We start from the raw sequence: 14,145 nt of genomic DNA, 5'->3' as shown, positions 1-14,145 counted from the left end.
AGAGGTCCTAAAGGGAAAACCCGGCAACAACAAACAACTTACAAAAAACACTCAAGCTAAACTCAAAACAATTACAACCATTACAAAAATTCAAACACCCCACTTACCCTATTTAAAAGGAAGAGGCTACTAAACCTTAACCACCACTGTTCCGACCCTCAACATCTCCCAATCCTACTTCTGGTTCAGCAACCTGTGCACCTGGGAAGCAATTTAAGAATCCAGAAGAGGCAGAATACACAGAGGACAAAAACAGTTACGCTAAAGGCACTCTAGACAGCGCATCTGCAATCACGATGGACCTGGACACTGCTACACCTCCTAAATTTTCAGCTTCACCGAAGGCACCTGCCCCTCTCCGAATACACGGCCAAGATAAGCCACAGTCGGCTTCGCAAACTCACACTTTGCGAGGTTGACCGTGAGCTTTGCCTCCGCCACACATGTAAAAAGTTCCCGCATACGTTCTAAGTGAATAGTAATACTATTAATTAACTGTGTCAATTGCGCTGCACGCTCCGCTGGCAAATAAGCAAACAATTTTCCCCAAGTTAGCCAAAGTCTGTGAGTTTTTAAAACAATCTATAGACATTTGTTCTACCTCATCCAATGCATTTTCAATGTCTATATAATCAGATTTAACTGGAGCTGGATCAGCGACACATACCGCATGAGCATGATCTACAGTAGAATGATCATTACTCACAGAAGACTGAAGTGCATGAGCAAAATAAGGTTTTAAAAGATTAACGTGACAATGCTGTGTGCTCTTTCTACGTTCAGGCGTGGAAATTATATAGTTTTGCTCGGACACCTGCTTCACAACCATGTAGGGGCCTGCAAACTTCGCCTGAAAAGGAGAACCACGGTAAACAGAGCTATTACCTGGTCACCCAGACTAAACATGCGTCGCTCAGCATGCCTGTCATACCACGATTTCATTTTTTCCTGAGACAACGCCAGTTTTTCTTTTGCTAGCATCCCAGCCGTAAAAAGGCGATGTCGAAACCCATTCACAAAATCTATCAGGTTTACAGGAGGTTCCACATCCTTCCAGTTATCTGCCAATGCTCCCAACGGACCATGCATTTTATGCGCAAACACAAGCTCATTTGAGGAAAACCCCAAGCTTTCTTGTGTAACTTCTCTAGCTGCAAGCATTAACCAGGGAAGACCTTCCTCCCAGTCCTTACCCAGCACAGTGCAATAAGCTCGTAACGGGGATTTTAACGTTTGGTGGAAGCGTTCTAACGCCCCTTGGCTCGGAGCATGATAGGCAGAGGCTTGGACATGACGGACACGAAGTTGTTTTAAAACCTGATCGAACATATGAGAGGAAAAATTAGATCCTTGATCTGATTGAACAATCTGTGGGATACCAAAAATTGAAATAAACTGGCAGAGTGCATGAACCACAGACCTGGTAGTTATAGTGCGCAAGGGATATGCCGCCGGATAACGGGTGCTCTAACACCTCACTTTTAGCAGGTAATTTGCACCAGACTTCGATCTAGGCAAAGGGCCCACACAGTCAACTATAAGATGTTCAAAAGGCTGACTCACTGCAAGAATAGGAAACAATGGTGTAGGTTTTAACGTTTGGTTCGGCTTCCCTGTGACTTGACATGTATGACAAGTTTTAATATAAGCGGACACGTCCTTTTTAACACGAGGCCAAAAGAAATGCCTCAACACTCTGTCATACGTTTTATTAATGCCCGAGTGACCAGACTCATTGTGTGCCACCTTGAGAACTGCATCACGAAATTTTGATGGCAATACAATCTGATAAACAGGCTTTCCAAGGACTTTACCTTTATAATCAACTCATTTTCTCACCAACAGCGAGTTCTGGAGAAAATATCCACTGGCACTATCCTCTACCTCAGTGTCGGGTTTAACAAGTTGAAACAACTCCAATAAAGAGGAATCCGCCTGTTGCTCCGAGACCAGCTCACTGTGAGATACAGACAAAGGAAAATCAGACAAAGACAAGGAAATCCAAACTAAACCATGCAGCAGAATCCGCATTCATTTTTATGCACGACATAGCGCGCGTTACTGCACAGGCAGTAAAAACTTCAGAAAAATCCTGCCCGCCTAAATCCAGGTCCCGATCCAACAGAAGTTTTTGCTCCACCACGACAGACGGCGAAATATCAGAACAAACCCAATCACCTGCTAGTTTGTTACCAAGAATAACTGCCACTCCTTCAATCGGCAATGCCGGGCGCACAGCCAGTGAAGCTTCGCCCTGAAATAAATCACAGTCAAGTATCACCTCATGCAATGGCACATGCAAAACATTCAACCCCATTCCCCAAACTGGAACTGAACTACCCAATTCGGACTCCAAGGAAAAAGGCAATACTTCAGCTAGAATAAAGGAATCAAATGCTCCTGTGTCCCTCAAAATTTGTACAGGCACTTTTGTATCACTGCCTACTAAAGACACAAACCCCGTTCTAATGAAAGGTTGGTAAGAGTCCAACACTGCAGAACAAGAGTTTCTAATTTGTACAGAAGAACTCACATCAGATGAACGCACAGGTACTGCTACACCCGTACCTTTAACCGAAGCACCTGTAACAGCTTTAGGCTTAGGTTTAAGCATATAACAGTCAGACTATCAATGACCACGTTTATGGCAATACTGACAAAATCTATCGGAGTCACGCAAACCATTACCTCTATTTTCAGACTGGAAACCCTTAGTCTGGCGCACAAAAACGTCAAGACACACGTTTGACACACGTGCAATGTAACTTGACTGGTTCTTATCCTGACTAAAAATGTTTCTGTGCGTTACCACATAATCGTCTGCAAGCATAGCTGCTTTAGTTGCTGTCTGTGCTTTTTGCTCACTAACAAACTGCAACACGATTAGTAACAGAATTTTTAAATTGATCCAAAACAATTAAGTTGCACAACGCTTCAAAATCACTGACCTCGGCAGCAGAACACCAGCATGAAAAATGCATTTGTAAGTCATGCGCAAACTAAAGATGACTCTGCTTTTCACGTTTCTTCCATGTTCTAAATTCCTGCCTATAAAATCCTGGGACACGTTCGTAGGCTTTTAACACTACTGCCTTCACTTTTGCATAATCCCGACTATCCTCCACAGTTAAAGACGAATACGCTTCCTGTACTTTACCTATTAATACAGTCTGAAGCATCAACGCACGGGCCGCATCCGGCCAATTACATGCATCGGCAATGCGTTCAAAAAGTACAAAAAAAGAATCTGGATCTTTTTCATAAAATTTCGGCACCAGTCGCAAATTTCCTGCAACATCAAAACCAGAATTACCGCATCCCAAAAAAGTTGACTGAATAGCCTACATACCTACTCCAGCTGCGGCACCTTCTCTATCCGTTTCAAGTCTATGTTCAAAATCAAGCCTAGCCTGCAATAATCTCCTGACGTATTTTCTCCACTGCTAAATCCCTATCCAATTCGGCCTTCAATTTAAACCTTTCGTGCTCAATTTGCATCGCAAGCAACTCTCTTTGCTGTTCAAATGTTAAATTTGAAGTCGACATGGAAAGCAAAGGTAATGAAACAGACAATTTTTCTGAAAAAAGCTCTTTCAATTAAATTACTCCTCAAAATAGAATTTTGTCATTCTTTAAGCATATTACTGCTGACATCAATACCATAATGTTCAGCTATTTTAAGAAGCTGCTCTTTTGTGCAGAGATCTAATAATGCTTCTGATGGAGACGCTATAAATTCCTCTACCGTAGACATTTTAACCATGTGCGAGAAATATCAACCACAATTAATAGCACTCAATCTATAGCACAAAAATAAGGTGTGCCTCTCTAACTAACTACCTCAACCCCAAAACTACCTAAATAAAACTCAACCCTGGTCTTCATGCGGCTACTGATGGTGGTTCCATTATGCACAAAACCCGACGGATAGGAAAAGCAACCAGAAACTGGCAACTCTCCTAAACCCATGGAAGTGCCCCCGAGACAACTGCTCCGTGCACTTTCACCGCAACACTACACAAACAAACCAGGCGAAACCCAAAGGAGTAATGCCACTAAACCTAACAGAGAAGCACCTTATTAAAAAAATTAGTTTAATTTAGAATACTTACAGTACTTACCTAGATTTTCATGCACCCCGGTCAAACATCACATTCACAGATGAGCCCCCATTTGGCATAACCCGGCTCAAAGATTATGACAAAAAAGAGGGAAGCAGGGGTTGAATCAAAATTGATTTAACAAACGAAATAATAATTAAACACAAACGCTGGCCAAACGCAACATAAAAAGGTGGTGCGTGGGAGAGACAAACTCCCCCCCCACACACACACACACACACACACACAACAACAGGGAAAAGTGGGAAGCTTTTATAATGAGGGAATAATGAGAATCATCAGAGAATCAAAAATCACCTTAAAAAGGGGCTCAAACTTAAACACGCATCTAAATAGTTGTAAAGGGTTACTTGCATTGGCTTTGTTGCTGAACAAGAGTCTTGATGCGGTAGGCACGGAGGTTCTTGATGAGTTCTTTAGGAGTGAGCTGGAGGTTTTCTTCTGGTTCTTCTGAAGATAGGAAAGTCCACAGGTAATCGGCAAAGTTACTTGAAGATAAAAAACCCCGGAAAATCAAACTCAAGAGGAGAGTTTTGAGGAGTCTTGGAAAGTCTGTCTCAAGAAGAAGGGTTTTGAGCAAAGATTAGTCTGAGTTAATGACTTTTAATAGTTCCTAGTCACACCCTAGTTCCTAGTCACGCCCACCTTTTGGGTGGAATGGCCAATACCAGGCGTGAATTTTTGAGCGGGAGAAGTTTTCTTTGTCTCCATTTATGGCCCATTTGCATGTTTATGACTGGTCTGCAGGACTGGTGCAGTTTTACACAAAATATAGTACAAATAGTATGATGCATTTCACGATCACATAGTGCACATCATTGTTTGAGGAATAAAGAGCAGATCATTTTGATACCAAGAAAGAAACATCTAGAAGATATTAAACCAGATGTACATTCATACACCTGAATATAAGCATTTAGAGCTTAACTAATACAAATAGCGAGTGGTAACTAAGGCTAATATAATAGGGAAACATACAAACAACACATGCATATACCAGATACATTGATAACTGATTAATTGTAGTCTAAACAAAGAAAACGTCTTTATGTGTGTGTTATGTGTTTTGTGAGCATGGGGGTAGTTCGCTGGCCATCAAACATTTGGTGCCAGGTACTGAGGATGACTGTCTCCCAGGACATTGGAATGTGTTTGAAGTCAGATGGGGAGATGAGAGCGGTGAACTGTTTAGCATCTCCTTGATAGTGGGGGGAACCATTGGCAATTTAGCACCCATATAAATGTAGAATGTGGGGCCATGTCTGTAATTTATATGCAAATGGAAAAAGCCTAAAAGGGTCTCTAAGACATAAAGCGTAAACGATCATCAGTGATCCTAAGCAGATGCTACAGTTTCCTTTGCAAAAACAGGTTTTATGAAGCACATTACCCCCAGAATCCTATTTTACTATCTTATTTTACTATGTGCCATAGCACTTTTCTTGATTATTGACTTAATTATGTTTCATTTTTATGTTTGTCTAAGTAGCAATATACAAAATGGCATAAGCGAATTAGACCAAATATCACATTTTGTGTTCTATACAATCAGTTTTTTTTCTTTCAAGAGACACAAGACTCTATAAATTGTAAAATCCATGTGGTTTATTACAATCTAAAACAGAATCCACATCCTCCAGCCTTATATCATTCAATTTATGTGCATAATTTTTTTCCCGTCCCCTGCATCACCTGCCTGCCTCCTGGAGATGAGACACGAGATGTGCCGCTAGCTGCTGCTGTCTGATCTTCAGAATGTGAAACAAAGAAATAGCTGTTTATAAACACAGCACTGTAATAATATCCATATATATTTACTGAAACACCTCCTGTACTGTACTTTACTGTCAATACATAGTTTATCCGATTGTTTGCGGTGTTTTCAAGTTTCAAACTAATTATAATTATATCACAAACCTGAATATAAGCACTATAAATACTTGTAGACGCGCTTATCAGCCGCACGTCCTGTCCTCTCCACGGTCTCTGGCCGTTCTTCATTTCTTCAGCTTTTTGTTTCGCTTTCACATCATTGTTTGAGGAATAAAGAGCAGATCATTTTGATACCAAGAAAGAAACATCTAGAAGATATTAAACCAGAGGTACATTCATACACCTGAATATAAGCATTTAGAGCTTAACTAATACAAATAGCGAGTGGTAACTAAGGCTAATATAATAGGGAAACATACAAACAACACATGCATATACCAGATACATTGATAACTGATTAATTGTAGTCTAAACAAAGAAAACGTCTTTATGTGTGTGTTATGTGTTTTGTGAGCATGGGGGTAGTTCGCTGGCCATCAAACATTTGGTGCCAGGTACTGAGGATGACTGTCTCCCAGGACATTGGAATGTGTTTGAAGTCAGATGGGGAGATGAGAGCGGTGAACTGTTTAGCATCTCCTTGATAGTGGGGGGAACCATTGGCAATTTAGCACCCATATAAATGTAGAATGTGGGGCCATGTCTGTAATTTATATGCAAATGGAAAAAGACTAAAAGGGTCTCTAAGACATAAAGCGTAAACGATCATCAGTGATCCTAAGCAGATGCTACAGTTTCCTTTGCAAAAACAGGTTTTATGAAGCACATTACCCCCAGAATCCTATTTTACTATCTTATTTTACTATGTGCCATAGCACTTTTCTTGATTATTGACTTAATTATGTTTCATTTTTATGTTTGTCTAAGTAGCAATATACAAAATGGCATAAGCGAATTAGACCAAATATCACATTTTGTGTTCTATACAATCAGTTTTTTTTCTTTCAAGAGACACAAGACTCTATAAATTGTAAAATCCATGTGGTTTATTACAATCTAAAACAGAATCCACATCCTCCAGCCTTATATCATTCAATTTATGTGCATAATTTTTTTCCCGTCCCCTGCATCACCTGCCTGCCTCCTGGAGATGAGACACGAGATGTGCCGCTAGCTGCTGCTGTCTGATCTTCAGAATGTGAAACAAAGAAATAGCTGTTTATAAACACAGCACTGTAATAATATCCATATATATTTACTGAAACACCTCCTGTACTGTACTTTACTGTCAATACATAGTTTATCCGATTGTTTGCGGTGTTTTCAAGTTTCAAACTAATTATAATTATATCACAAACCTGAATATAAGCACTATAAATACTTGTAGACGCGCTTATCAGCCGCACGTCCTGTCCTCTCCACGGTCTCTGGCCGTTCTTCATTTCTTCAGCTTTTTGTTTCGCTTTCAAAGATCGCTTTTATCCGTGCCATTGCCTTTCAGCGCCATTATCGCCTTCAAACAGTCCGTAAACTACAAGACCCACGCTCAATACAGCTCCAGCGCTGACCCGGAACCTCCCTCTCCCTCCTGTCTATTGACCCAGAGGTGTCAAATTGCACGTCTCTGAGTGGCCAGCGCTTGATCGGCGTGTAATCTGACCGACTGCAGCCCACTGAGCAGCCCAGAGTTGTAAAAGATAAGAGCCGCTGGCCGGAGCTGCTATGATTTGGAGAGTGCGTGTTTGCCAAAAGGGTGTCTCTTTTTCTCTGGTGCGCTTCTGCGACATAACAATAGATTTCTCACCAATGGAAGCACGCAGAGACGTGAAAATGGTCTCGTCTGAAAGAAGAGATCCTAATCTAAAAGATATTATAGAGTCTGTGGCTGTTTGCGGCTGACTGAAGCAGTAGTGTGAGTAGGAATGTGACGCATTTCAATTTTTCCTCAGAGGTATCAAATTTCACATCGCGATTCTGTTGAAGATCATTCGATCTGTGATTGTCACACAATGAGCTTTCTTGTGATATATGATGACTGTTTTGTGAAAAATATAAAAAATACACATTCGTAGGAAAAATTCTTCACAATCATTAGGCGGAAATTCGTGTGTGGGACGAATAAATTTCTAAGCTTAATTTTACTACTTTATGTATCATAAAACCAAACGTTATTATTATTCTTTGTAAAGATGAGACTTTAAGATTTCAAATGATACCATATATGGGCTGATAAATATTTGAGACATTCTTGAAGTGGGAGAAAAAGCATGATTTAATGGTTTTCTTTGTTTTTTTTATTACTGACTATTTGCTTGTATGTTTTAAAGATTATTTATATTTATATAGTTGAAAAATTGCTCCATGTCTCCCGTGAATGTTTTTCTTTGAGGAGAAGAACCCTCAATTACCTACTTTGGTTGTGTCTCTCTGATACAGGAAGGTCTATGAATCAAAAAGGAATCATGGGAAATGTGGGTTTGCTGGTGATCACGGATATGACAATAAGATCAACAGCATGCAGGTTTGTGTTTGAATTGCAATTTTCATAGATATAGCTGAAAATATTGTGTTAAACTTTTTGGTACTTTAGTGACTTACTTTAATCTTCTTTTCAGACCATTTTCCTTGGATATGGACCATCTTTCAAATTCAAGACAAAAATTCCACCTTTTGAGAATATTGAGCTTTATAATGTCATGTGTGGTGAGAAAATCTCTATTTTTCATTCTGTAGTAATCCTCACTAATCCTGATTACGGCATTAATTTTGAGTTTCAGTACAAAAGCACTGATCTCTATTCATAATTTTGCATAATGTTCAGGGTCGCCTGGTCTGCATGACAGGGACAGGTAAATGGTGCTCATAATATAAACGCTTCCAAAGCATAAAAACAAATCCCAAGTTAACCGCCATTAATAAAAAAAAAACCTGAGCTTGACAGTCAATTGACATCTTTGTAAAATGTAAAGTATAGTTGTGAATGAATGAAATTAGAGCTGAGACAGGACAGGCTTTAAGGAATTTGGTTGAATAATAAATACAAAAACGCATACAGCAGCATTTTTATTACCCGTAATGATCTTCTGCTTGCACATTATTTTTCAATATCAATCAATGTATTAATGCATTAGTGGAGAGGAGAGTAAAGTGTGTATGTGACCCCCTTTGTCTGGCGTCAGGAATCAATTATGTATGATATGAATTGATTAAAAGCAGATTATGTAATATAAATGTAATTGGTTACACTTTACTTGAAGGGGTGTGCATAAGACTGACATGACACCTTCATAATCATGACATGACACCTACATAATCATGACATGTGTATGAAGGTTTTTTATGCATGTTTATGACAACTGTCATTAAGTGTCATTCGCTCAGTTATGTCATTTTTAATGCAAAGATGACATTGTTTGAGATGTCTTTGTTATGGGCTATGGTTAGGGGTAAGGGTGTCATGTCATGATTATGAAGGTGTCATGTCAGTCTTATGCACACCCCTTCAAGTAAAGTGTTACCATGTAATTAAAATTCAAATAAATTAATTTCTATTTAGAAATAAAAATACCCACAGCAAATATGTAAAAGTTGTTAAATACCATAAAAATGCATACTTGGCAACTCTAATAACTCTTGATTGTTTAATGCTTTACCTCTGTGTTCCCCAGATCTCCTTGGTTTGAAGCCTGCCCCCAATAATGGTACCCATGGTAGCCTTAACCAGCTTTTGAGGGCCCCTGTATACATACCCAGCATGCATGAAGAAGTGTGCAAGCCAAACCCTGTAGGACCAGTCACAGCTCTTAATGATGACTTGGGCTGCACCTGTGAAGACAAGGTTAGCTATAGAGTATTTTCAGATCTTAATAAATCCTTTTACATGTCTATTAGGAAATGTTTATTCTGAACACTTATAATAATAGGTTTGTTAAGGTGAAAATTACTATTACTGCTATTACTGCTATTACTGTTGTTCATGCTTACCCTAATATTTAGCTTTGGTGTGTAACTCAACACTTTTTTATCTGGCGGACAAAAAAAAACAAACTACTCAAGTAGTTTCACTGAAGTCGGGACCCATATCATATTTTGGGGCCACTTGGGACCACTCAGCAGCATGCTAGCAACCACATAGAGCACCATTGCAATCACATAGCAACCATGGACAAGCATCACTTTCTTGCGAAATTATAGTTTCAAGAATATTTGTTTCTATTGAAAAATTGACAGTTCATGAATATTGTGCACCGTTTTATGATTGTAGTTTTAATGAAGAGGTGGATGACTAGATTCTAAAGTCTTTACTGTTGCATCTTACATACTATCAGTTATTGCTCATAAAGTCTATGCTTCATGTGCATGTACTAGAGATGCATGGGATGAGCTAAAATGTCACCCGAATCCACTGCTTCAAATAAATGATCTACCTGCCACCCACCTGCACCTATATTTTTCTCTGATTTAGATAACCGACCCGACCCGCACCCGATCGTCACATTACAATGATTCTAATTAGACTAATTCTTAGTTTTGCATGATGATATGATGAATGGATAGTTCATTTGTAACAGCAGATTCAGTGACGTGAGTGAGAGCTGAACTGTGCATCGCTGCACACGTCTGTGGCGCGGAGCTGAACCCGGCCGCTCTAGTCAGTGCTTGCGTTTATACCAGCCGCGCTGCTGCACTTTTTTGAAGCATCCCAAAATCTTGTGGTCTCGCAAATCCGGTTGAATTATAAATCCATTTAATTATAAAACAAAAGCTCTTCTTTGGCCAGATTATAGCCTACACTTTCTTAATAGCATAAACACAGGCTTTACTCCCTTCAAACTTTATCTGGAATGTCACTGTTTCTGTCACTGCAACTTCCTGAACAGGCGAACACACACAAGTGTCTGTATGCCTGATGAAAAAAAAAAAACGCATTTAAAACACGTTCATAATTTAGAGAATATTTACATCTAGAGCCCGACCGATATGGGTTTTTTGGGGGCAATACCGATACCGATATTAGGGAGTAAAAAAAAGGCCGATAGTTAAAGCGTTTCATCCAGGTCGCCAGTAGCAAACAATGGAGCGCGCTCTGCTGGACAAACTAAGTAATTACACCATTTCAAGCATTTTATCTGCATTATATGTTCTGTAAAAAAAATGTTCATATCGGCGGCATATTCGCCGATACCGATATATCGGTATATATTTCCTCGAGTCCTGCGCACAAATGAAAGTTGGCTGCCATTGCTTTTCTCTAGAACTGCCTAGATCAGCAATTTTCAAAGTGTTCTCGGAGCCTCCTCAAAACTGTAAATAGAGTACTCTTTTATTCATAGTTACAGGAGGGCAAAACAAAGCTGTCCTCCACTGAATGCCATTCATTTTTACCAAGTTTGCACTAAGTACTAATGTAGTTAGACAGTAATATTAAAAGACAAAATTCAATATATACCTCATTGATCATGCGAACTATATGCAGGTGAACAGATTCACCCAGAATATGAACACAATGCACTAAATTGTGCATTAAGCATTTTTCAACAGAAAACCATTACAAAGAAAATGCCTAATATGGCCTAATGCATTAAAGTGTTAGTTCACCCAAACATTTAAATTAGCCCATAAATTACTCACCCTGAAGTCATCCTAGGTGTATATGACTTTCTTCTTTCAGACGAATCCAGTCGGAGTTTCCTGTAAACAAACGTTGGTTTTCACGAGACGCACCGGCGCATGCGCAACGCTGACCTCATACGTCATTCCCCCGGAACTGCTTCTGTGTACAACTGTTGGCGCAAGCTAGATTCAAGTTATTATTATGTTTTGAGTATGGATATTTTTCTTACAAAAATGCATCGATTCGCTACAGGAGGCCTTTGTTCACCCCCCGGAGCCGTGTGAGACACTTTTTTTTGTGGAAGGGTGCTTTTTATTTCACGTCATTTGAACCGAAGCACTGCAACACCCGCTGAGTACAATGATAGAGCTTGAAAGATCAAAGACAATTTTTAATATAACTCCGACTGGATTCGTCTGAAAGAAGAAAGTCATATACACCTAGGATGACTTCAGGGTGAGTAATTTATGGGCTAATTTAAATTTTTGGGTGAACTAACCCTTTAAGACATCTGTTCATATACTGAGCTCATCTGCTTGCCTGTATTTAAGATGTATCATCAATAAGGTGTATTTTGAATTGGATATTTTAATAACACTGTCTTATTACATTAAACCATGTTAAACATTTTTCATGTGTTTTAAAATGTCTTACTGTGTTTTATTGATTTTTTTTAAATGATTTTAATCAGGTGCTCTTTTGTTCACACATTTTTGTTGTTCTGCTTCTGAGAGGTGATCTAAAGCTGCTTTTCCACCGAAATTGACCGTTCGCAAAGAGCTTGATTGACAGGGGATCTGACCAATCAGAACGCAGATATTATGTGCCTCCGCTGCTATCCGCCATCTTGCCCGACAGCTACGGCCAGTCTCCATAGAGATCCATGTTAAAACAGGGTAAAAAAGATAAACTGAATTGAAACTTTTTCAATATAACTAAATATAAAAATGTGCGCAGGGTGCACGCTGTGCTGTTGTTAGCTGCCACAGTAACGGCAATAAGCTAAGGAATTCCTTTAAAGTACGTGTTTTGCATACCAGAAAACCTGTCATGTCTGGCGCTGTATGCATGGCTTGCAGCGCTTAAGTTAAAATACTGAGTGTGAAATAAAAAAAAGAATACGTTAAAGCGTGTGCTCTTATCATTCTGTGGACAAAATCCCGTGAACTTCGCCCCGATCGGGAGCTATATAATATGCACATGCGCGCTCATCTGTTTTCAGTGCAGCTAACCTCGCGTCGCTTCATGTCATCTTCCCACTCATTAAACTACTACAGGTTCTTTACTGCAAAAAGGCGGTCACTGCGACACTCTACAGTGATGAAACTATGGCACCATGTGCTTTTTTAAACCATTTTCATAGGTTTCACGTTATATTGTTGGCTCAGAAAATGTAAATGCGATGAAAATGAAAGATTCGGCTGCGCTGCTGTCCTCCGGGACTGTAGCAATGCCTGAATCGGATCCGGAAATAACGGCTATGCTTTCCCTGGCCGCCGTGAGGGTAGGGCTCGAGTGGAGACCTCCATCGTGTCCCGAGCCTTCAAGGTTGGACGATTGGTTCTTTGGGGTGGTCCATTCTTCCCGGAAGTGCATGAGGAGCTTACCAGGTTGTGGATGGCACCTTTTTCTGCCGGATACCGACCTGTTAACTCCTCCTTCCTCACCACTCTCGACGGTGGTGCAGCTAGGGTGTATACGGGGGTCCCCCCGGTGGAGCGGTCGGTTGCGATGCAGTTGTGTCCTAACACCGCCTATACCCGGCAGGGCGAACCGAGCCTCCCCTCCCGGGTCTGTAGGTACTCGTCTGGCCAGCGATGCTTATACGGCCTGTAGAGAAGCTGCCTCCGCCTTACACGCTACGGCGTTACTGCAGGTTCTTCAAGCTAAAGCACTGAGGGAGGCGATGCTTATACGGCCTGTGGAGAAGCTGCCTCCGCCTTACACGCTACGGCGTTACTGCAGGTTCTTCAGGCAAACGCACTGAGGGACCTGCACGAGGGTGGTCATGATCCGGAAGTTCTAAAAGAGCTCCGAACCGCAACTGATCTTGCGCTCCGAGCGATGAAGGTCACCGCGAGTTCTCTGGGTCGTGCGATGTCCACACTTGTGGTCCAGGAGCATTACCTCTGTTTGTGTCTGGTCGACATGAGGGACGCCGACAAAGTTCGGTTCCTCAAGGTCCCTGTGTCCCAGACCGGCCTTTTCGGCAACGCAGTCGAGAACATGGCCCAGCAGTTCTCGGCTGCACAGGAGCAAACTGAGGCGGTCCGGCCTTCTGCCCCGGCGGGCAGCTGCTGCGTCCACCCCGCTCCTGTGCCGCATCTGCAGCAGCCTCAAGCAAGCGGCGCCGTGGAGCTGAGCGTAGGCAGGCCGCCCCGCCCATCCAGGCCCCCGTCAACCTGGCGGTGAGCGGAAGAGCAAGAGGCCTCGGGTAGGGCGACGCAGAGAGAGAGGGATGCACTTCTCCCTTCCCCGGAGGAGGGCCGGGTGGAGAATCTGGTTTCCAAAAATCTCGACAGGAGAGCGGTTTTCTCTGTCTCTGGGTCCCAAGAGGGCATGGAGAGTCGCGGACAGACCAACACCAGGACCACACTCATCCTCCTCTCTCGCCAGCAGGCAGAAGCGGGCGGTTCG

General features: G+C 41.3%; 1 protein-coding gene across 1 annotated transcript in view; it reads left to right on the top strand.

Annotated features, from left to right (window-relative positions):
• LOC107697648 (ectonucleotide pyrophosphatase/phosphodiesterase family member 2-like) overlaps nucleotides 1–9,801 on the top strand; it is a 45,071-nt gene extending 35,270 nt beyond the window's left edge. Inside the window, exons 16-18 of the mRNA XM_016498449.1 lie at nucleotides 8,331–8,415; nucleotides 8,510–8,597; nucleotides 9,563–9,801. Of these exons, the coding sequence (XP_016353935.1) occupies nucleotides 8,331–8,415; nucleotides 8,510–8,597; nucleotides 9,563–9,801 (412 nt within the window). The remainder of the gene's footprint in view (nucleotides 1–8,330; nucleotides 8,416–8,509; nucleotides 8,598–9,562) is intronic.
• The last annotated feature ends 4,344 nt before the right edge of the window (nucleotides 9,802–14,145 follow it).

The sequence above is a fragment of the Sinocyclocheilus anshuiensis genome, unplaced genomic scaffold, assembly GCF_001515605.1.
Source record: "Sinocyclocheilus anshuiensis isolate Anshui unplaced genomic scaffold, SAMN03320099.WGS_v1.1 scaffold2042, whole genome shotgun sequence".
Taxonomy (NCBI): Eukaryota; Metazoa; Chordata; class Actinopteri; order Cypriniformes; family Cyprinidae; genus Sinocyclocheilus; species Sinocyclocheilus anshuiensis.
Note: the sequence above shows the minus strand (reverse complement) of the source record. Positions and strands in the feature narration are given on the sequence as shown.